The sequence below is a fragment of the Crinia signifera genome, chromosome 2 (assembly GCF_055691185.1).
Source record: "Crinia signifera chromosome 2, ASM5569118v1, whole genome shotgun sequence".
NCBI classification, from domain to species: domain Eukaryota; kingdom Metazoa; phylum Chordata; class Amphibia; order Anura; family Myobatrachidae; genus Crinia; species Crinia signifera.
Genome location: NC_139218.1, coordinates 220,480,994 through 220,505,083, shown reverse-complemented (window position 1 = coordinate 220,505,083; position 24,090 = coordinate 220,480,994). Strand labels below are relative to the sequence as shown.

The following is a 24,090-nucleotide window of genomic DNA, read 5'->3' as shown; positions in this document are numbered from 1 at the left end:
CGGCACGGACACCCCTGCCCACTCCAGCACTGCAGGGAGGCCGGCGCCGAAGGTTTTTTTACACAGTTCACTAACCCTCCATCATCATGCTGGGGGTGAGGGGCGAATTGCCGCCCTCCAGGTGCCGGCGCCCTAGGCAAATGCCTAGAGCTGCCTAGTGGTGGCGCCGGCCCTGCCTCCGTTCACTGTATGTCCCCCAGCCTGACCCTCCTTCACTGTATGTCCCCACTCTGCCCCCTCCTTTCTCTAGGTTTCCCAGCCCCTTGTATGAGCCAGAGGAAGGAGAGGCAAAGCAGGCACTGCAAGGGCAGGAGATGCTTGGGCTCCCACTGCCACCCTCCTCCACTCTGCATGTTATGGGAGCAAGCTTCCCCCTTGCTGCCCCCCTCCCCAAACACTGCTGTCACTGATTGTGGAGTAGGTTGATATACGATTGCAGCAGCAGGGGTAGGACGACAAACACATCTGACTGTGGCGGCCGGCACCTCCTCACTGCAGCAGACAGCAAGGTAAAGGTGCGCTCGCCGGGGCCCCACCTTTAGGTTCCTGTGCTGTGCTTCCCCCATCTGATGCTCTGCCCGCTTCCAGCTGGAGGCTGCGGGCCACTTGAAATGACAGCACGGGCCGCAATTGGCCCCCGGGCCTGACTTTGGACATGCCTGATCTAATATATAAGAAAGATACATTGAGCAGGGAGCCAAATTATCCCACTGCTGCCAATCCCAGTCCCAGCAACCGGTCCTGGACCCCACCTTGGGGCCGGCGCATGCGCAGTAGCTTCTTTTGTACTGTGCATGCGCTAGTCCCCAAGCCCCTATGGGCTGCTTTTGCAGCAGTCCCTAGAGGCATATTCAGGGTTCTGTGTCCGGCACATGCGCAGTATCGTTCTCGTACTGTGCAAGCACGGAACCCAGTTTTTATGGGCTGACGCTCAGCCGTCCATGTAGAGGCATCCTTGAGGGACTGCCTTGGGTGGAAAGTTCTTTCTTTTATGGTATTCTTACATAGCCACTCTTCCAATTACCACATGACAACAGATACATGCAAGCCTGAAAACAACAACATGGTATCTGACTAGATTGGCTGCTCAAGACCACCCTGTCCTCTAAAATTGAAGGTATGATTTTTGATATTACCTAGCCAATGTTTTTTTTCTATATAATGGTTGGACCTGTGATGTATAAAAAAACAGTAAAATTTAAATACTTTTTTTTGTGTGCCCTTAATATACAGTTCCTTTTCTCCTTTATCCAATATTGGCAAAATGAATCCGCAATCAACAAACAAAAACGGTTAAGTCTTCCTCTGCAGCTTCACAACTATATAATTATTTTTTTGTCAGAATTGTCTGTTATAGCTTGTAGTACTTCTTTTTATTCCTGTTAGTATAGTATGAGGTGCATAGTTACCTACCCTCCAGCATTCTGTGGGAGACTCCCTGAAGTAGCAGCAATCTTCTTGACTCCCTGAATAGTCCAGCAATCATCCTGATTTCAACTAACCCATACCTCCCAACTGTCCCTGAAAATCAATCCCGGGCCCCAAAATTCCTGGTGGCGGCCTTGAGCACATATACATCCTTATATGGAACTAGACACACTCCTTCGGTGGAGCATTACATGCCTCCTCAATGGAGCACCATGCAAAATTCTACCAACTATAATCTCCCTGGGTGTGGCCAATGGTGGTGTGAGTGCCATCCATGTTACATTTGGTGGGCGGGTGTGATCACAGGGGAGAGAGAGGTTACAGAAGCAGAAGTAGTCAGTCCTCTCTGGAACGGGGATGAGGGGGCAGCAGGCTTCCACCGGTCCCTTCAACAGGCCTTGGGAAGAGTAGCCACCTCCTCTTGGCACCAATGTGCTTTACTGCCATTGCCGTTAGCTCCCATCTGTACTGGTTAAGATTACCACTACATACAAGTGGAAACCTATGCACTGATCTATCCTTTATTCTTGCAAATAACTCTCAGATTACTCAGGATGTACAGTAAACTCACACAGCTGAGGCCAGTAAAGTTTCTTCCAAAAATGCAGCCGCTGGCTTCGGCACGTACAGAAAATGGAACCAACACACCTCCATTTTCTGGGAGATTTCCTGTTGCCGCCCTGTAGCTGTCCCCGAGTACAAACAGCATGTAAACATTTGGTGCACTGAGAGCAACATCAAGTCCCCAGGTTCTGCACATGCACAGGGTGGTTCCTTTCGTTGATCCAAAACAATCAGAAAATTGTGTGAAACAATCGAGTGTTTCCATATCACAGGCTAAGAGACATTCTAATTTCCAACAACAACATAAACACCTGTGTGCCAAACACTAATGGCTGTATATATCCCGCTAATTAAGGGTCCTGGAACTTAGCTCAACATTCTATCTCATATATTTAGCCAGATCTGTCACTCATCCCCTGTGTAGCTAACGTTCCCGCCCAGCGGGGCATGCACAAACCCGCCCCCCCCCAGGTAAGAGACCAGTGTTTTATTTGTATAACGTTTTAATGTGTATAACGTTCCACCCCCTTGACATCACCTCCCCCTGCCCAGCCAGGGCTACAGTACACGCCCACCATCCACCATTACTCCACAGCCACCATTACTCCTGCAACCCCCACCCCTCCCGCGATTCACGGAACCCCCGTAGCGCCCCCCCCTCCCGCGATTTGCAGACCCCCTCGGCACCTCCCACGATTCGCGGACCCCCCGCGATTCACACCCCCCTCCAGCGCCCCCTCCCGCAATTCACGGACCCCCCTCCCGCTAATCACGGATCCCCGCACCCCCCTTCCTCCCGCAATTTGTAGACCCCCCTGACCCCCGTCCGGCAATTCCACACTCCAGCGGACCCCCGCGACCCCGCTCCCGCATTTCACGTACCCCCGTGACAATGGAGGATCCTGTACCGCCACAAGCAGGTGCCGCCCCTAGGTGGGAAATCCGGCCCTGGCTGCCGTGCTGCAGGTTCCCCCACTGCCAGAAGCAGGGCCGGTGCAAGGCACCGGAGCGCACCAGGCGAGTCGGGGTGGGGGCGCCCCAGTGCCCGGGGGGTGGGGGGTGGTACCTGTATTATAAAACTGTCGGTGTCCCTACAGTGCTGGAGCGGGCAGGGGTGTCCGTGCTGCGGGGGTACCTCCGGCGCTGTCACTGTGTATAAAGCTGCTGTCGGCGGCGGGGTCCCTGCAGTGAATAGAGAATAACTAGCGCTTTGCGGCGCCGCGGGAAGCGCTTCTGATTTTGAAAACACTTGCCGCATGCTGATTGGCCAATCAGCGTGCGGCAAGTGTTTTCAAACCCAGAAGCGCTTCCCGCGCCGCCGCATAGCGCTAGTTATTCTCTATTCACTGCAGGGACCCCGCCGCCAGCAGCAGCTTTATACACAGTGACAGCGCCGCAGGTACCCCCGCGGCACGGACACCCCTGCCCGCTCCAGCACTGCAGGGACGCCGTCGCCGCCAGCTATATGCACATGCTGGGGGTGAGGGGCGAACTGCCGCCCTCCAGGTGCCGGAGCTGCCTAGTGGTGGCGCCGGCCCTGGCCAGAAGTGACCCCACGGTCCTCTGCACCAGCGCCACAACTTTTATCAATGTCTTGTCCACATACCACTATTATGCAGCCTCCTGCTCTCATGCATGCTCACTCCCTCCCAGTGGGAGGAGACGCTCACCCACTGCCGGGAGCTGCATACTGTCCCCCACCCTCCTCCAGTTCTAGGGATGCCTATCGACCATCAATGATTTCAAATATTCGATGGTTTATGGCCGATGTTAAATACTTTTGCCATCGATGTGGGAGGACCTGATGGTTTCCCTACATCGATGGCAAAGGAGAACCGATCAAGTTTCAAATTTTTTTAAGGTGCCGGGACACGGAGCGTAGCTCCGCCCCCCACACCCGGAAGTCCCGCCACCAAGTTCTGATTGACCCACGGCCTATTCAGTCAGATATAATGGATGACCATCAATAGCTACAACAATCGATGGTTATCCAAGTAATATGTTACTACTATCGATGGCAGGGTGCAAAATCGCCATCAAAGCCAACCATCGATGGCGTCTGCACCAATGCCTATCCCTACTCAGCAACAGCCAAAAACCTTTACTACCCCTCATGCCCACACACCTCTATCACTGCCCTGCCTCCTGTTCTCCTGCCCCGTAACTTCCGCCAGTGGGGACCCGTTCACCCTGCGTTGCCCACATTCCCCTATCATGCTTTACCACCCAGCCTCCTGCTCTCATGCACCCTAACTCCCACCCAGTAGGAGGAGACACTGACTCAGGGGCACCGTCCTGTACTCCTGTGCTGCCACGCTGGACCCTCACCCACTGGCAGAAGCTGCACAGTGTCCCCCACCCTCCTCTTTAGTCCCCCGAATGCCCACACACCCCTATCACTACCCAGCCTCATGTTTTCCTGTGTCATGACCTCCGCCAGTGGGGAGCCGCTGACTCAAAAACACCCTACTATACTATTGCACACACACACATGCGCACACCCCCCACCCCCACACACACCCACAAATGTCACTGTACATCTTACTCTGTAACCGCTTTTTAATTAAACAAAACAATACACACCCCCTTCCAAATCATATGCTCTCTATTTAACACGTTACACCTATAACTCAAGTTGCAATACAGGGCATCTTTCATACAATTCTAACCATATGTCTCACAATACAAACGTTCAAAAATTAAGGGCGCGATGAATCACCTAGTATTATATATACACAATGCTAAATTTGTATTTAATTTTATATTTCTTTCTGAATCTAAACGCATAATACCTTTATTGCGCCAATCAACTTCTATCTTGTTGTAATTACTCATGTTGACCAAATGCTCAAATATTCAAAAGGAAATGAGATGCTAACAATATAAGTTTTTTCTGTTTGTAAGAAGATATAGAATACATTTAGGAGCCTTCATATGGATAGGCCTTTAACCCTTTAAGTGCAAAAGTTGCTGTTAGCGATCCTCAAAATATCTGCTAAAAATACCAGTGATGCTCACAGCGACTGTTCTTTTAGTATAAATATATAAAAATACAGCCAAGCCAATTGTCACACCAGGAGTCTGAGTCGCAGAGACTAAGACCTCTGGTGGGAACCTGGACTGATACCGGAATCGGGGAGGCTGAAGAGGACCCTTGTGCATGTACAATGCGTGACAGTGCACCCAGACACAGGAAACATTCCAATAAATCTGGTTGTATTTTATAACGGCAAGCAGGAAAGTATGCAGATGTAATCTTGAACAAATTCAATAACAGAGTGGCAGTACTTTACTGGTATGATGAGAATATGAGTCGATGTTGGAACATCACATTCCAGAGAAATATCGGGAACTTGGATGAGGAATGGAATAATAGAATCACAGATGATGATGGAACATCGGACAGGATGGAATCCTGGAGCTAGGCTGGAACAGACACTGATCACAGGAGAAGTTATGCCTGGATGGTCACAGGAGATGGAATTCCTGGATAGCCTCAGTAGCTGGAATACCTGGAGGGTCACACTGCAGCAGGGAGAGACAAACACCAGCAGGCAACACGCATGTATGAATGACAATTGAAGCACTAGCAAAGTGTAGGAGTCCTCCTAGCACTTTTATACCTGCAGGTGGGAGGAGACTAGGCTGGCCAATGACAAAAGTAATAATGAGTGCAGCTGTAGTGAGCTGAGGCATTCGGCAAGATTGCAGGTTTTGCAGCACAGCTGCAGCATCAGGTAATTACTGGAGAGACTGTGGGGAGACATTTGAAGGTAAAAATAGTGTTTGTTGTACGTGGATCGTGACATAAATTAATTAAAGTTTACCTAAATATTGCACCCAAAAAAAAGATCAGTCGGTGTAAAGGCCCATACACACTTGACGATTTTCAGCTGAAAATCGCCTAGTGTGTATGGGCCAGAGATCCCCGACTAGCGATGATGCGCGCTCCCGCATCATCGCTAGCGAGGTGGAAAGTCTGCTGGTTTTACCAGCACATCTAGCGATGATGGCTGTTTTTTTAGCCATCATCGCTAAATGTGTACGGCAGCCGGGCTGAAAGATCACAGACTTTCAGCCCAGCTGACCGCCCGCTCCCTCCCCCTGCTTATACTCACCTCTCCTCGCTCCCACGCTGTCCGGTCACAGGCTGCAGACATGTACGCAGCGCAGCCTCCTCTCCCCCTCCTTCCGGCTACACAGCAGCACGTCGGAGCGCCCCGCCCCCCAGCCGAACGCCCCGCCCCCAGCCCACTGGCCGCATCCTCCCTGCTCCTCCGCTGACCACCAATGTTAAAGGCAGTGATATATACATTGCTGGCGCATGCCAGCAATGTATATATTTCTGCCACCACTGGCCACCAATGATATTTATAATGCCGTAATATATACATTGCTGGCACAGGTCAGCAATGTATATATTACTGGCACCACTGGGCACCAATGTTATTAATAAGCCAGTAATATATACATTGCTGGCACAGGTCAGCAATGTATATATTACTGGCACCACTGGGCACCAATGTTATTAATAATCCATTAAAATATACATTGCTGGCACATGCCAGCAATGTGTATATTGATGGCACCACTGGCCACCAATAATGTTAATAATGCAGTAATATATACATTGCTGGCACAGGTCAGCAATGTATATATTACTGGCACCACTGGGCACCAATGTTATTAATAATCCAATAATATATACATTGCTGGCACATGCCAGCAATGTATATATTACTGGCACCACTGGGCACCAATGTTATTAATAAGCCAGTAATATATACATTGCTGGCACAGACCAGCAATGTATATATTATCGGTGCCACAGGGCACCAATGATTACGTATTAGCAAGTAATATATACATTGCTGGCACAGGCCAGCAATGTATATATTCAGGGACATCTTAATGCAAGGGCTTGATGGGCAGTTGCCCTAGGGCCCCATAATCCTAGGGGCCCAAGTTCCAGTAGCGGACTGTGTCGGGTGGCAGGGTGGCAGGATGGCATGACCCCCCCCCAGCCAGTACACTATCCGTCACCATCACCGGCCACCCTTACGCTGCCGTCACCCACAATCCGTCACCATCACCCACTGCCCATCACCCTCACGCTGCTGTCACCCACTGCCCGTCACCCTCATCCACCACCCTCATGCTGCTGTCACCCACTATCCATTACTATCACTCACTGCTCGTCACCCTCACACCGATGTCGCCCTTATGCTGCCGTCACCCACTATCCATCGCTATCACCCACTATCCATCGCTATCACCCACTGCCCATCACCCTCATGCTGCTGTCACCCACTATCTGTCACTATCACCCACTGCCCGTCACCCTAATCCACCACCCTTACACTGCTGTCACCCGCTATCCATCACTATCACCCACTGCCGATCACCCAATGGTGTGTGGCATATTGTGTAATGGGCGTTCTAGTATGTGGTATAATGTGTAATGGACATGATGGTGTGAATAATTTTCTCCCTACGTGCACGGCTACAAATAAAATGTTTGCCGTGCACACGGGTGGGATTTTGCCAGCAATCAGTTCTGAATCAGGCACCAAGAACAGGAATGCACTGATTAAAATGGACACTGCTCCCACCCTTGGAATTCAAACCCAGCCCATTATGTAAATAGCCTTGTATATGAAAGATTTTTAGCAAAGTCTTTCGCCTCCTGAAAATCTCTCGCTCTTTGAGGAAAATAGTCTAGTGTGTACGCACTACTTTGGTGAAAGATATATCTATCAAAGATTTTGGCAAAGTCTTTTGAAATGAAAGTCTACTAGTGTGTATGGGCCTTAAGTGATGCTGGCATTTTTAATGGATATTTTAAGGCTCTCTTACAGCAACGTTGGCATTCAAAGGGTTTAATAAAAAGTTTTGCTTGCCAATTTTCGCACCTATTTTGACAAATTCCCCTTGGCACTCAAAGGGTTAAAGAGGGTAGATGCATTTTACTAAGCTTTGGCTTATACCAACATAATGTAGCTGTCTCCCAGGCTTTTTTTCTCTCTAATAGTCTGTCCCCTGCAGAACATGTTTAAAAGCAATACTTTTTTTATGTTTGGCATTGTCTTTCATCCTTTGTATTTTCAGACTTGACTGACATTTGTAAATGATGACTGTTGTTACAATAATTGTTAATATCATTTACTGTATATTACCTAAATTGTGGGTACGGGCAGGGCAGCAGGGGCGGATTGGGTTAGAATACCAGCCCGGGAAATTTTTGGAAACAGCCCTAATGGGGGGGGGGGGGGTCTGCTGACAGGGAAGGATGCTCTCTTCTCAAAAGCAAGAGCTTTATCAAGAAGGAAACTTTGTTTTCCTGAAATTTTATGGTATCTAAATGGCCACAACCAGGCTGTAGATGATGTCACACTGGCGAAAATACCTTTTATACCTGCTTGCCTTGCCACTTTGCCAGAGAGTATCTAGCATAAGTTCTCGGACCTGCGTTATCGTGACAAAATGGGTCTCTGGTGACTGCTTATCGCATTAAATGGTTCAGATGCCTCAGGCACCCATCAGGGCTAATTGGATAGCATTGTGCCAATCAGTAAAGTTGCCCACACACTACTGTGTATGCCGAGTGATTATGTAAAAATTGCTGGCCAATAAATCGCTCAGTACATATACACTGAGTGATTTTCATGGGGGTGAACCATTTTCCACAGTTGAAGACTGAATGGCGGCAGCCGGCGATGATGCAGGAGACCACATCAGCGCTCACCAATCATTGCCCGCGCATACACCCCGGGGGCTGCCCAGCAAAATGCAATAGCAATTTGACATTAAGCGTACACTAAAATATATACTGTACAATTTACTGTTAAATATAAAAGGGGAAAATAATACTATAACAAGTGCATATACAACAAACCATATACAATAAACCATAATCCACATCATAAAACAAAGCTTTATCATGAAGAAATATGAAAAAAATTAAATATTAAAAATACATTAACTGTGTGCAAACTCTGGGCCTGATTCACTAACAATCGGACCCTAACGTATTTGGTCAGGGGAATGATCTTTTGGCTCTGCACATGTGTATATGCTAATATACGCATGTGCAGGGCCCCGATGCGGATGCCTTCGGCGCCAAGGTGTTCAACGAGGGAGGGTGGCTGATGTCACAGGACGTCAGCCACCTGCCCCGTTCTCTGAGCTGCACGCCGCAAATATTGGTCAGTCAAGACAGACTTATATTTGCAACAGGGGGAAAAAAATCATTCGATGGTCGGCGCCCATCGAATGATTTTTGATCTATACACTCCCAAGCAAATGGATGTTTATGCTACCGGGGTGGGCACTCGCTCGCCTGGTGGCCGGTGTTAGAGCGCTCATTAAGCAGAGATTCTTCGCTGCTTAACGAGCCTTAGTGAATCCGGCACTATGGCCCTTATTCTGGTCTATTTCCATTTGCATGGACCAAATGACCCAATGACGTGTGTGCGGGAGGCAGCCACCTGATATCACCAGATGTCAGCTGCCTGCCCACTTCCTCCCGAGCCTCCATGCATATGTAAGTGACTTCACAGTCACTTTTATATGCGTGCACCATCGCCATCATTCGAGGGTCGGCGACCATCGAATGATGTGGGAGGGTCCCACTAGGCTGTGAATGGATGTCACTGTGTAACATCCATTCACAGGCCCTGCAAGCAAATCGCCCTGCAAGCAAATCGCCCTGCGCTCGCCACGATTCGGGCTCGGTGGCTTGCTGCGCTCGCCACACTATCTAAGATCAACTCCACGCCGACGTGGATACTGGGGGTATGAAAAGGTCGGAGGACGTGTACCGCTGCGCTCGCCACGCTTCGGGTTGGCTTTGATCGTGGGGGTGGCGTTGAGTATGGGGGGCCATTTAACATTGTAAGGACCCATCATGGTGGTTGTACAATAAAAAATCGTATACCATCGCATCTCATGCATTGTATGCGGCTATATGGCATGCGATGCAATCGCATAAGATGCCATAAGATGAAAATATTGAGCGCCGTGCTAGGAAACAAGTACCGAAATCTAGATGGGAATAGAAGAAATGTGTTTCATGGTACAGTACACAATAAAATACTTTATTAGTAAAAGTAGAAGTCCACGATCCATGTATTAAGGATTCGTACCAAATAAAACAACTCTGTGGACTGGATACCACATGACATAAATATAAGCCAAAAGGCAAAGCTGCTCACGATACGCCGGGAGATGAATGGCCGGACTGTCACACTGAACGCCGCAAGGCTGGCTTGCTGTGCTGCGCTGGTAGAGGACTTGGCTTGATGGAATCACCGGTGCCAGTGTCAGACAGGAGGGCGTAGTAGGCCTACATCCCATACAGTACATCCCTCCAATAGGATTACATATTACAATGCCATCCTAGTGGCTAATATTCAGCCCAGAGTGCATTGTATATGTGATCCTACTTAAATGGGCCCTATAACTTGTACAATTAACATTAGAAGCTGATTGGTTAGTGCTTTATATATCTCCATTTGCTCCATCTTCCTACTTTGAAAAATATGCCTCTGTATTAAGTAGTTCAAAATATATGTATTTTTTTAATCCCGAGGATAAAGAGGTTTCCAATGCTAATAGTAATGCTGATAAACACACGTATGGGCGCTCAGGGACTCGCCATTCATACTGCATGTAACAAGGGTTATACAAATGGCATGTAGGATCTGTTGCTTGTGGTATGTGAAGGAGACTTTGGCACTTTGGCATTGTGCTGTAGCACAATGTACATAAAGTAATGGCTCCATCATTAACCCCTTGAGTGGTGGGTTTTGCTGGGGCAGGGCAAAACCCACCACTCAAGGGGCGTACAAACGCCCTCACCTCCGCTATGGCGGAGCTCCTCTGCCGATGCCCCAGCTGTCAGTTACAGCAGTGATCGCAGGCAGCAGGCTTGGGGATGTTCTGGGCGGCTCGGGAGGACTCGGACCCCTGATTTCCTGAGAGATCCCGAGTCCCCCCCGAGCTGCCCCGAACACCCCCAAGCCTGCCGCCTGCTCCCTGCAAATAATGGCAGCAGGGGCAGAAAGCATAGAGGTGAGGGGCAATGACGGGAGGGAAGGGGAGAGGAGGTGGGGGGTGTCTGGACAGGTAATGCGCCAGTGGTGCACAGCACAGCTGATATAAGTGGTATGCCTGGAAATTTTCCGGGACAGCCCACTGCCGCAGTGTAGCTGAGCCCGGAAAATTTCCAGGCATACAACTACACCTATTTTTTTACAAATTTCCCTAAGGGAAGTATCAGCACACTGACATGTTGGGGGAAATTTACTAAAGGAAATTTGTAAAAAAAAATAGGTGTATTTGTATCCAGTAAAACAGAAAACTGCACAGCGCTCGGAGAGGAAAACCCCTAGCAGCCCTCACTCCTTGGGGGAAGTCTCGGTCCCCCTAGTAATACAATAGAGAGAGTAGGAGAGGGGAGTGATGGCGCTCGGGGGTTTGGTGAGGATAGTTTGATGTAAAGAAAATGGGAAGCTGGGAGCAATAACTGTAGGCTGGGTGTTGGGATGATGTATAAACAGGGAGCAATAACTGTAGGCAGGATGTTGATAATGAAGGTGCCTACAGTTATTGCTCCCTGTTTATACATCATCCCAACACCCAGCCTACAGTTATTGCTCCCTGTTTTTATCATCACAACACCCAGCCCACAGTTATTGCTCCCAGCTTCCCATTTTCTTTACATCAAACTATCCTCACCAAACCCCCGAGCGCCATCACTCCCCTCTCCTATTCTCTCTATTGTATTTGTATCCAGAAATACACTTATTTTTGACATTTACTATGCCAAAAATACGGCAATTCGTATTCGTATTGATGTGCTATCAATACGACTACGAATTGCCGTATTTTCGAGATAGTAAATGTCAAAAATAAGTGTATTTCTGGATACAAATACGCCTATTTTTTACAAATTTCCCTTAGTAAATTTCCCCCTCAATGTCTGCCAATCTCTTCTCATTCTTTGTATATGCTCTCTCCTCATACAGCACTCACAGCCAATGCCCAGCTATACATCAGGCTATTACTTCACAGATGATGCTAAACCCACAAGGTCAGAATCTGAGATTATGTCCACATTTCAACAAGATATCTTATTTCCCAAGAGTGTGAAAGACATGGCAGAACAATTAATGGAGCAAGATCAGAGCCAAGGTATATATTCTCTATTATAACAATATTTTTGTAACTATTGTTTCTCCTTTTACATATAACATAATGAGGAACATTAGGACTAATCAACTATCTTCAACCGTTTTCTTAAAACAATACAAATCAACTTTAAGCCATGCACTTACATTATTCTATCATTGTAGGCTTGTGTGAGATATATTACCATATATACTCGAGTATAAGCCTACTTTTTCAGAACATTTTTTATGCTGAAAAAGCCCTAGGGCCCCATAATCCTAGGGGCCCAAGTTCCAGTAGCGGACTGTGTCGGGTGGCAGGGTGGCAGGATGGCATGACCCCCCCCAGCCAGTACACTATCCGTCACCATCACCGGCCACCCTTACGCTGCCGTCACCCACAATCCGTCACCATCACCCACTGCCCATCACCCTCACGCTGCTGTCACCCACTGCCCGTCACCCTCATCCACCACCCTCATGCTGCTGTCACCCACTATCCATTACTATCACTCACTGCTCGTCACCCTCACACCGATGTCGCCCTTATGCTGCCGTCACCCACTATCCATCGCTATCACCCACTATCCATCGCTATCACCCACTGCCCATCACCCTCATGCTGCTGTCACCCACTATCTGTCACTATCACCCACTGCCCGTCACCCTAATCCACCACCCTTACACTGCTGTCACCCGCTATCCATCACTATCACCCACTGCCGATCACCCAATGGTGTGTGGCATATTGTGTAATGGGCGTTCTAGTATGTGGTATAATGTGTAATGGACATGATGGTGTGAATAATTTTCTCCCTACGTGCACGGCTACAAATAAAATGTTTGCCGTGCACACGGGTGGGATTTTGCCAGCAATCAGTTCTGAATCAGGCACCAAGAACAGGAATGCACTGATTAAAATGGACACTGCTCCCACCCTTGGAATTCAAACCCAGCCCATTATGTAAATAGCCTTGTATATGAAAGATTTTTAGCAAAGTCTTTCGCCTCCTGAAAATCTCTCGCTCTTTGAGGAAAATAGTCTAGTGTGTACGCACTACTTTGGTGAAAGATATATCTATCAAAGATTTTGGCAAAGTCTTTTGAAATGAAAGTCTACTAGTGTGTATGGGCCTTAAGTGATGCTGGCATTTTTAATGGATATTTTAAGGCTCTCTTACAGCAACGTTGGCATTCAAAGGGTTTAATAAAAAGTTTTGCTTGCCAATTTTCGCACCTATTTTGACAAATTCCCCTTGGCACTCAAAGGGTTAAAGAGGGTAGATGCATTTTACTAAGCTTTGGCTTATACCAACATAATGTAGCTGTCTCCCAGGCTTTTTTTCTCTCTAATAGTCTGTCCCCTGCAGAACATGTTTAAAAGCAATACTTTTTTTTATGTTTGGCATTGTCTTTCATCCTTTGTATTTTCAGACTTGACTGACATTTGTAAATGATGACTGTTGTTACAATAATTGTTAATATCATTTACTGTATATTACCTAAATTGTGGGTACGGGCAGGGCAGCAGGGGCGGATTGGGTTAGAATACCAGCCCGGGAAATTTTTGGAAACAGCCCTAATGGGGGGGGGGGGGGGTCTGCTGACAGGGAAGGATGCTCTCTTCTCAAAAGCAAGAGCTTTATAAAGAAGGAAACTTTGTTTTCCTGAAATTTATCTAAATGGCCACAACCAGGCTGTAGATGATGTCACACTGGCGAAAATACCTTTTATACCTGCTTGCCTTGCCACTTTGCCAGAGAGTATCTAGCATAAGTTCTCGGACCTGCGTTATCGTGACAAAATGGGTCTCTGGTGACTGCTTATCGCATTAAATGGTTCAGATGCCTCAGGCACCCATCAGGGCTAATTGGATAGCATTGTGCCAATCAGTAAAGTTGCCCACACACTACTGTGTATGCCGAGTGATTATGTAAAAATTGCTGGCCAATAAATCGCTCAGTACATATACACTGAGTGATTTTCATGGGGGTGAACCATTTTCCACAGTTGAAGACTGAATGGCGGCAGCCGGCGATGATGCAGGAGACCACATCAGCGCTCACCAATCATTGCCCGCGCATACACCCCGGGGGCTGCCCAGCAAAATGCAATAGCAATTTGACATTAAGCGTACACTAAAATATATACTGTACAATTTACTGTTAAATATAAAAGGGGAAAATAATACTATAACAAGTGCATATACAACAAACCATATACAATAAACCATAATCCACATCATAAAACAAAGCTTTATCATGAAGAAATATGAAAAAAATTAAATATTAAAAATACATTAACTGTGTGCAAACTCTGGGCCTGATTCACTAACAATCGGACCCTAACGTATTTGGTCAGGGGAATGATCTTTTGGCTCTGCACATGTGTATATGCTAATATACGCATGTGCAGGGCCCCGATGCGGATGCCTTCGGCGCCAAGGTGTTCAACGAGGGAGGGTGGCTGATGTCACAGGACGTCAGCCACCTGCCCCGTTCTCTGAGCTGCACGCCGCAAATATTGGTCAGTCAAGACAGACTTATATTTGCAACAGGGGGAAAAAAATCATTCGATGGTCGGCGCCCATCGAATGATTTTTGATCTATACACTCCCAAGCAAATGGATGTTTATGCTACCGGGGTGGGCACTCGCTCGCCTGGTGGCCGGTGTTAGAGCGCTCATTAAGCAGAGATTCTTCGCTGCTTAACGAGCCTTAGTGAATCCGGCACTATGGCCCTTATTCGGCTTATACTCGAGTGAGGGTTCCACTTTAGTCAATACGTTTTCCCAGTTTTTTGTTGTACAATTAGGTGCCTCGGCTTATATTCGGGTCGATTTATACTCGAGTATATACGGTAATCTGTAATTCAGCAGGATACATACAATTCTAATAGCATTACTGTTCTTTAGAATGTAAGCTTCCATGACCAGGGCCCTCTTTCCTAATTTCCTTTGATGACACGAAATCCTATGGTTTTCTGCCACACTGATGTGTATGTACCCTGTACACTTCCTCTACTGTATTCACCTGTTCAGATGGAGTGCCTGTCAGCCAGCCTGCAGGATCGCCAGATGTCCTGAGCTGGTGCAGGCTGGCGGACAGGAGTTCCATCTGACGGGACGCGTGAGTGTCTCACATGCTCGCGTGTCCCCGTCGGCAAGGCTGCGGGACTGGTTTCCCTGCCTGTCTCCGCTTCAGGGAGACGGGCAGGGAGTGGGGGCAGACTGGGTTAGCTGCTGAAAACTGGCGGAGGGCTCCGACAGAATGTCTCATGCGCGTGCGCCCCTTTCTGTCAGCTGGCACGTGGCAGTGATTGGCGATTCTATCACCAGGAGCATCTCCATTGAGAGCTGCTCCATCTGTATGTCACTGTTTTGCTTACTCGTTTATGTACTCTGTAATTGGGCACTGCGGATCCCTTGTGTTGCCATATATATAAAAGATAATAATAATAATAATAACATATTGATTGATAAACCAATCAGAAGTTACTGTATTTCAACAGTGGTAAAATAAGTATTTATGGGTTGTTAGGTCGTCAGTGTCTAGGTCGACAATCAAAAGGTTGACCACTATTGGTCGACAGTCAAAAGGTTGACGCATCAAAAAGGTCAACATATGCAAAATGTCGAAGCAAGAAAGGTTTACATGAGTTTTTCATTTTTGAATGTCTATGTCGACATACAGATGGAGCTGCTTTCATTGTTGTCGCCGACGAACGTGGACACGCAAGCGTCTTACAGGAGGGGGCATCCATTGCCTAGAATAGGGCACGCGAGCGACTCTGATGTACGCGTGCCCAATTCACTTGGATGGATGTGATTGGCACAACGGGAGCGACCTACAGATGAGAGCGGCTCCATCTGTAGGTTGCTATGGACACTGTATAAGTGTACCACATTTCGTCGCATTACTCACTGCATTCGCCATACTTCGGGAACTTTTGTATTCTCCTTCTATGCCCACTGGGATGGTAACGTATAAACAAGTTGGTTTAAAAAATTAATTAATCATGAACAACTCATGTCAACTGTTTTCTATGTCATCATTTTCAATGTCAACATTTTTCATGTTGACATATTGCCTGGGTTGACCTTTTGCATATGTCGACATAATGCACATTGACCCCTTTCATGTGTTGACCTTTTGACTGTCGACCAATAGTGGTCGACCTTTTGACTATCGACCTAGACGCTGTAGACATAATGACCACATGTCAAATGGGCAGTCTTTTGATGTTAAACAAAAAATACAATCACTGCATTTCCCTTGTGTCTCGACCCTACTGTTAAGAGAGCTGGGTTACTCTAATACCGGGTTGCACATGAACTGTCGACAATGTAGAAGGCTACACCACAATTTTGACATGCGCAAAGTGACAAAACATGAGTTTATTCATTATTCATTTTGTTTTTGTATGACTTTTTCATACTCTACCATGCACATAGACTCTGATTAGGAATGGTAATGTGTGCCAAGAGCAGTTAGGCACCTGGCCCGAAGTGACCTAATCAAGCCATATGAGAGTACGTGGTAAACAAATTGGGGTCTACGTGTTCAGGTGTTGACATTGACACAAAAAAACCTGAAAAACTCATGTCAAAGATGTCAACATTTCCATATCAACATTTTGGCAATGTTGACTTTGTGCATGTCAACATTTTGGTGTAGACCTCTACATTGTTGACCTATTGACTGCTGACCTAGACACTGTCAATCCAATAACCCATACCCATAATACCATACATATTCAATTATCTGTTACCTGTATTTTAATTGTCAGAATCCTAATGACATTATTGTTTGAAGGGGTTCAGTAGTTGGTCTGTATGAATTCTTAAGTACACAAATTTCAAAATTTTAAGCAACCAATCCTATTTGTCTTTATTAGTTTCTTAATATGACCTACTGTTCATCATAAAAGAGGATTGGTACGACGCAAGTTATAAGTAGTATGCTGCAGCGCACCATATTCCGGTGGTGACAACGTGCGCCTGCCCGGGTCGTGGCAAGTCCTTGATGCTTTCGCATCCCGCCTCATAACCCTGACACCACCGGAATATGGTGCACCATGTAAGACACTGCTTTCCATACACCACCTTCATCCCAAATTTCTGAAGCATGCTCGCCTTCTGCACAAAGAAATTGGATAACAGCTCTTTGCACTGATCTGGAGGAATACATCATGCACCCAATCATGCAACTTTCCAGGAATGAAGAAACTGAAAGGAAACCATTCACTACACATGTGCAGCTGGGAAAAATGCCATGCTATCTATCGGCAAGCACATTAACCTACTGCGATTACATACGATGCCGCTACAGCAAAAGTCTCCATTTTGGCGCACCATGGGGGTTATTCAGGTTGATTCGCAAGGCTGCGAATTCGCAGCCTTGCGAGTCCACCAAACCCCGCTCGGCGAACGCACGCCCCCCCGCCGCCCCAGCAAAGTGTGGCTTCGCCCGCACAGCTGCGAATGGATGTTTTGCATAAACATCCATTCGCTTTGCTGGGGTGTCCACCCACATCATTCGATGGTCACCGACCATCGAATGATGTTTAGCGTGCACGCATATATAAGTGACTTTTCAGTTGCGTATATATGCGTGCACGCTGGCGTGATATGGGCGGGCAGCTGACATCCGGTGATGTCATCTACCCGGCCCACACACCCGCGAAACGCCCATGGAACGCTGGGCGTTCCCATATGGTAATGGTGCAGCCCAGCGCTCCCCGCCCATCTCCGCCCCCCCCCTCGCTGCCATGGGTGCGTGCACCCGGCGACCCGAAAGGTCGCCGTGGGTGCACGCACCATGCGCCTGCACATGCGCAGAAACACGCCTGCGCATGCGCAGACGCACAACATCGGTACTGTGTGCGAATGCGCGCAGTACCGATGCAATCTGAGTACCGATGCAATCTGAATAAGGCCCCTTATGTAACAGCTGAGTTAAATAGGCTCTCTTGTAATAAAAGTTCAGCCACCAGGGTGCATTCCCTAATCTTACATACAAACGGATTTCCTAAGGTGGGACTGGGGTGTCCCCCAACATAAACCATTTACCAATTGGCACTACATATATTTCTTAAACCAATTTAAGTATAGTAAATGATTATGCCAAATACGTTCATGTTTGTTTGTCAGGTTTTTTTTTTTTCAAACAGATGAATTAAGCAATGAAAAAATTAATTATATGAAAGCTGTATTGACAATCTTTTGATGTTTTGAACTTGCACAGAAACAATTGTTTGGAAAATATTAATTAGAGTGATGCCGTGTGGCTCCTGATTCATGTTAGTGGCGTTGCCAATATAACTTTATTATAGTCACAGTATGACCATCGTTTCATTTGGTTTGTTGTTATCTTTAAGTATCTGGTGGGGTTTATTGTAGGTCTCCATATACCTAACATAATTTATTTAACATTAGTAACATAGGGCCTTATTTTGGTTCATTCTTTCTGATAAAATCCTTCTTAGATGGGCAAAACCATGTGCACTGCAGGTGGGGCAGGTGTTACTTGTGCAGAGAGAATTAGATTTGGGTGGGGTTTTACTTCAAAGTGAGATCTATATTGCAGTGTAAAAATAAAGCAGTCAGTATTTTCCCTGCACAGAAACAAAATTACTCACCCAAATCTAATTCTCTCTGCACATGTTACATCTGCCCCCCCTGCAGTGCACATGGTTTTGTCCATCTAAGAAGGATTTTGAAAGAAAGAATGAACCAAAATAAGGCCCATAGTAACATAACCGTAATTAAGGTTGAAAAAAGACGTTAGTCCATCGTGTTCAACTTATTTAAATTTTTTGACATTACTTTTTTTTATATATAGTAGTGCCAGAAAAAGAGCTGAATGACTGGTATGAGAAAAGAATAGGAGGTGATAATTCTTTTATGGCACAACCATCCTTGAATTATTGTAACATTCATCATGTGGCACGATACCGTCAGCATATTGGTCTACGCGTCCAAATCAAACAAGCATTCGGACTGGAAGGTGACAGCAACTATAAATTACAATGCTTTGTTTTGTGTTGTAATCAAATTTTAAATATGTCTGTCATACAATTAATGGAAACTTGTGTCTATATAGTACAGAGTATTTTATATCTACTGTATATATTTACATATTTATATATATATCTACACACATATATATATATATATATATATATATATATATATATATACACAGAGAGAGAGAGAGATACAATAATGGTGTTGCAGGTTAGGCACTTCTAACAAACCAAAGAGACTTGAGCTGGTGCAAGGCACATAGAAACATGAATAGAAAGCACTTACCCCCTCTTTCAAGAAGGAATTGGAGCCAGCGCACAGCGATATTGGGTGAAGAAAAAAGAAGAAGTTTATTGCAAAAACATCATTGCAAAAAGAGACAGCTGTTACAACCTGACAGCCATTTCAACTGCTCTCCGGCAGTTTTCATCAGAAAAACTGCCGGAGAGCAGTTGAAACGGCTGTCAGGTTGTGACTGGCTCTCAAAGCTTTACATAATTAAACCAGCTTATTATTTCATTCTTAAGTTTATTGTTTCACAATATAACTTACTGTTCTTCAACTTTTTTGTTTCCCTGGCACTCATAAACAGTGGAAGGTCTTTACACCAATGCCTTTGCTAGAATACTAAAGGGAGCCCAAAGTAGCCAGCTTTCAGAGTTACCACGACGCTGGGGAGGAGAGGAGAAGCTACTGACACGGCAGCATGACTTCACAAGTCTGCAGAGATCGCCCAGGTGGACTGATCCTTCTGTGGTAGGTGACATCATTGTCTTAAAAATACTTTTCAATTTTAGAGGTAACATTTCTATATAGCTTGGTCTACATCCATTTATAAATTATCTCAATTCATGTTTCAATCACTTAAAACTTGTTCATACATTAAAATCTAATCTAAAGTAGCACTGTGTAAAGCATAAATAAATGCTAATTTTACCAACTAATTAAATAATTAATATTCAGAAATGTTTTTGGAGTTGGTACTGCTATGTATTAAGAATATATATGTGTAATGACTTATTGTACTGTCTAGTTTTTTAAGCGCGCGCCCACAGCCAGGACCGCTGTTTAGAATGGCCACAGCAAACCCTGCTCTGACTCTATTGACTACCTCTGACAGATGACAGACCCCTGCAATGCTAGGCTTCACCTTTAGTCGCTGCGTGCGAAGGAGCGAGTTAAGCCCACTCCAACCCCGATGCAACCAGGTCTTGAGAGGTGACAAAGTGCCTGCAATCTCCAGAGGTAGGACCCAGAGGATTTCTAACTGCAGTGCCTGACTGGGAGAAACACCCTAACTACCGGCACCAGGCCAAGGATGGGAGGGAGACCCAGTCGCAAACACCAGTAACCACGGAACCAAGGTATCTCCAGTAAACCAGAGTTAAGGTATAATGGAGAGATAAAGAGACAAAAACATGATACCCCAAAACGGAAAACACAGCTGACCCTCTGAGCACCTCCCCACCTCGGAGAGGCTTCAGGAAGACACAGGTAAACTGGGAAACAAAGATAATAGGCTGACCGCTGGACTAACAGAATAGTAAAGACAAAAGTTAGCAACTCAAACATAAGGCAAACTGCCAGAGAACTGTATTACAGGGCAAACTGCCAGATAACAAACATACAAGGCGAACTGCCAGAAAAAGAAATATATATAGAAAACAGGGCTCCAGAGGAGTACTTACGTGACCCCAGAGGTGGACCAGCGGATGGACTGACTTCCAGCAGCTGAAGGTGGAATAGCTGTCTGGAGAAGGACTGATGACCGACTGTGCACTGATTGGGCAAAACCAGGGTGGACCAGACAGGGCCAGGAATGTCCAACAAAAGACTATACCTGGCGGGGCTGAACTCAGCCAGATCCCTTAAAAGGGATAAGCTGGCCAATCAGCCAATCAGAACAGGGGGCCGGGTGTTCATTATTACCCTCAAGTGGACGAGCGCGCGTCACCCAGGTCCCCTGTCACCTTGTGCACCCTCTGGGCACTGGCATTCCGCCGCTGAGACCACGCTGGCCGGCCGGGGCTGACAATATATATTTATATTTATGTAAGGTAACACACTAACAGATGTTCTTTTGGATGTGTTTATTGTCATAACTAGTGAACCTTGAGCACTATATGTTTGGCTTGTAGGTTGTAGTTGAGAAATGTTGTACTGAACTGAGCAGATTTTGCATATCTCCTCTAAATCATGGGGGGGGGGGGGGGTGGCTAATGAGTTTCACTGACTGCTATATAAGGTCCACATTAGGCTGGATGTAGTTGCACACTGGAGAGAGCAGGAAGGGGGTCTTGAAAAAGGTCCTGCACTGGACCGAAACATCGACCTGTACCCACTATGATGCACTAATGTATTGAGGTGAGAATAAATAAGCTTCAAGCAAGCCCGGTGAGTATCTCCATTTTCTCTGCATATACTTGGAAGTACCAGAGCTTTTGGGACTTTTCTGGATTATGGCACCCCGGCAGATGTTGACATATTTGGAGAATGCTACCCCCACCATATGGATGTATTAAGGGAATCATTGGATGCTTCTCTGGATCGGCCCCCCATTACTAAGGCAGTTGGAAAATTTGCCTAATGTTAAATTTATGTTTATTTTTTGATTGGTTACTTTTTGATTGTCTCTTTGGGGTGCACAGATTATCAAGGAATAAAATGTAACCTTTATTAGATATGTTTTAAAAGATTGTTGCGAAATATGGACAAACAGTGATACACATAAACACAGACAATGTCTCCCTGTATTGTGCTGTCACCGATCAATGCCATGCCCCAGATCACAATTTATCGGGCAGTGTGGTACCCCGCAGATCACCCCTCGATCGGTGCGTGTCTGGTGAGATCTGCCACTTTTACACCAGCACTGTGCACCGTGGGTATGAGGGGGGGCCGCATCAGTGGTGATATCGCGCACCCGGCAAGGAGGCTCCGGCGTGTATATGTCAGGTTGGAGACCTCCGTCTACTAGGAGTCAGAAGTTAGCGCTGCGGACATCACGCACGTCGCGCCTCTGACTGAGTGGTCCAGTGAAGACTGGCATACCGCTCCGACTAAGTTAATTTTAAGCTAATACAGATCAAAATACATTGTATTGGGGAAGGGGAGAGGAGGAGAGCACACACTGAGTGTTTAGGTCAGCGTACGCTTCACACAGGAGCTTCGTCAGGACCAACCTGACAAAATACCGGAAGCTCCTTAAGTACCTGTCATCTAATCAATATTCATGAGGAGTTTCATGCGTGAGTGTATACATTTTAGTGTATTGGGTCACTCATTGGTTCTTCTATCACACCCTAGGTGGCCTGTTCTGTGTTAGAATGTAGATCACACACTGGCCCTTATTCTGATCGGTGCGTACTTTCCCGAATTCTTTCGGATCGCGTTTTTTAGCCGTCTGCGCATGCGTGGGGAACGCTATGCGCATGTGCCACGTATGGTCTCCGTACTTGTTCTCACTAATACCGTACAGAAATGTGCACCGCAATCATTCGGCCAATATGGGTGTGTTATGGGCATCATGCGGAATGACACAGGGGCGTAGTTTCAAAGTGGGCTAAACTGGGCGGAAACATGGGCGGACACGGGGGAGTACACATATTTGGGTAGGCGTGCATTCGGACAGCACGCCGAATGCACGCGAACAAAAAGGGTAGAAATGTGCGGTGTCCAAAAGGCTAGTATTGCTTTGCGGACACCACTCGGTCATGCGCTAGGCAATCGGAACGCCGAATCAGGACGGACGCACCTCAACCAATGTCAGCTGAACACAATACAATCACCTACTTTACTCATTACTTGTTAATGACACGCTTCTCACTGCTACAATTGGAAGCATTGCAGCTTAAAGGGAACATTACATGCTGCACTTGTCACACACTTTTACACAGCAAATAATTAACACAACTTAATATTAATAATACTAATACACATGTCACTTCTGCGTGTATCAATTAATACAGACATTTGTGGGGCCAAAATAACATTTATTAAAGAAACTTTGCCAAAAATGTCAAAAACATCACAAAACAAATGGTACCATAACAGGACTAAAAGTAAATAATATATAATAAATAGCCACAGCAGAATCATTAGGAACACATCAGGTGGCTTCACAACAAAAGTACAGCACCAACACTTCAAGTACAGCACACAGTAATGGTAGCCGAAACAGGGCAACAGGGGAACCAAACATGACATTTGAACCGCGGGCAAATCTGGTGACCCTCGGCACGGATTTTGACACAGGAACCTGACACACACAGCTCAATGGAAGATTTGGGAAGACATAACGGTGGAGATTAATGGGGACACAAGTTAATTTGCGGGCACGTTTGCCCCTGGCAGGCTCCTTGCCACGTGCAGCAGCTCTTCGGCCTCGCCCACGGCCACAGTCAGATGGTGGGTCACGTGGAGCACATGCTGGGGAGGGGGTGGATGTTCTTCCCCCTCTGGCAGCAGGGAGTGATGATGTTGGTAAAGCACCAGAAGCGGGTGACATTAGGACCCTATTGGTGGTAACTAGCTCCACCATAAGTTCATTATGGCGGAGGAGGAGTTAATTTTGCCTGCAGGCTAGCAGCAATAGCTTGCTGGCTGTCACTCATAGCTTGCTGGCTGGCACTCATAGCCTGCAGGCTCGCAGCAATACTCTGGTGGCTGGTGGTCAAACCCTGCAGCACCTCCTCGGCCCTACGCACCCGCTCGAATGCCGAGTCTCCCTGCTGCACAATACTGTCTAGCACATGGCCCCACGTGGACAATTCAGCCGCGGACATTTCCGGCTGCTGCTGCACGGGCCTGCTACTGGGGCCAGGTGGCACAGACTCCACAACCTCCTCAAGAGAATCTGGACCAAGCGGTGGGGATGCTGTTGAACGAGAAATTACCAATTAC

General features: G+C 46.7%; 1 protein-coding gene across 3 annotated transcripts in view; it reads left to right on the top strand.

The window, feature by feature from the left end:
* The window catches only part of LOC146060500 (uncharacterized), a 334,626-nt gene that overhangs the window by 215,319 nt on the left and 95,217 nt on the right, over positions 1-24,090 (top strand). For all 3 annotated transcript variants that reach the window (XM_083173757.1, XM_083173756.1, XM_083173755.1), the window contains 3 exons: positions 12,021-12,186; positions 19,004-19,168; positions 19,781-19,944. In XM_083173757.1, the coding sequence (XP_083029883.1) occupies positions 12,021-12,186; positions 19,004-19,168; positions 19,781-19,944 (495 nt within the window). The remainder of the gene's footprint in view (positions 1-12,020; positions 12,187-19,003; positions 19,169-19,780; positions 19,945-24,090) is intronic.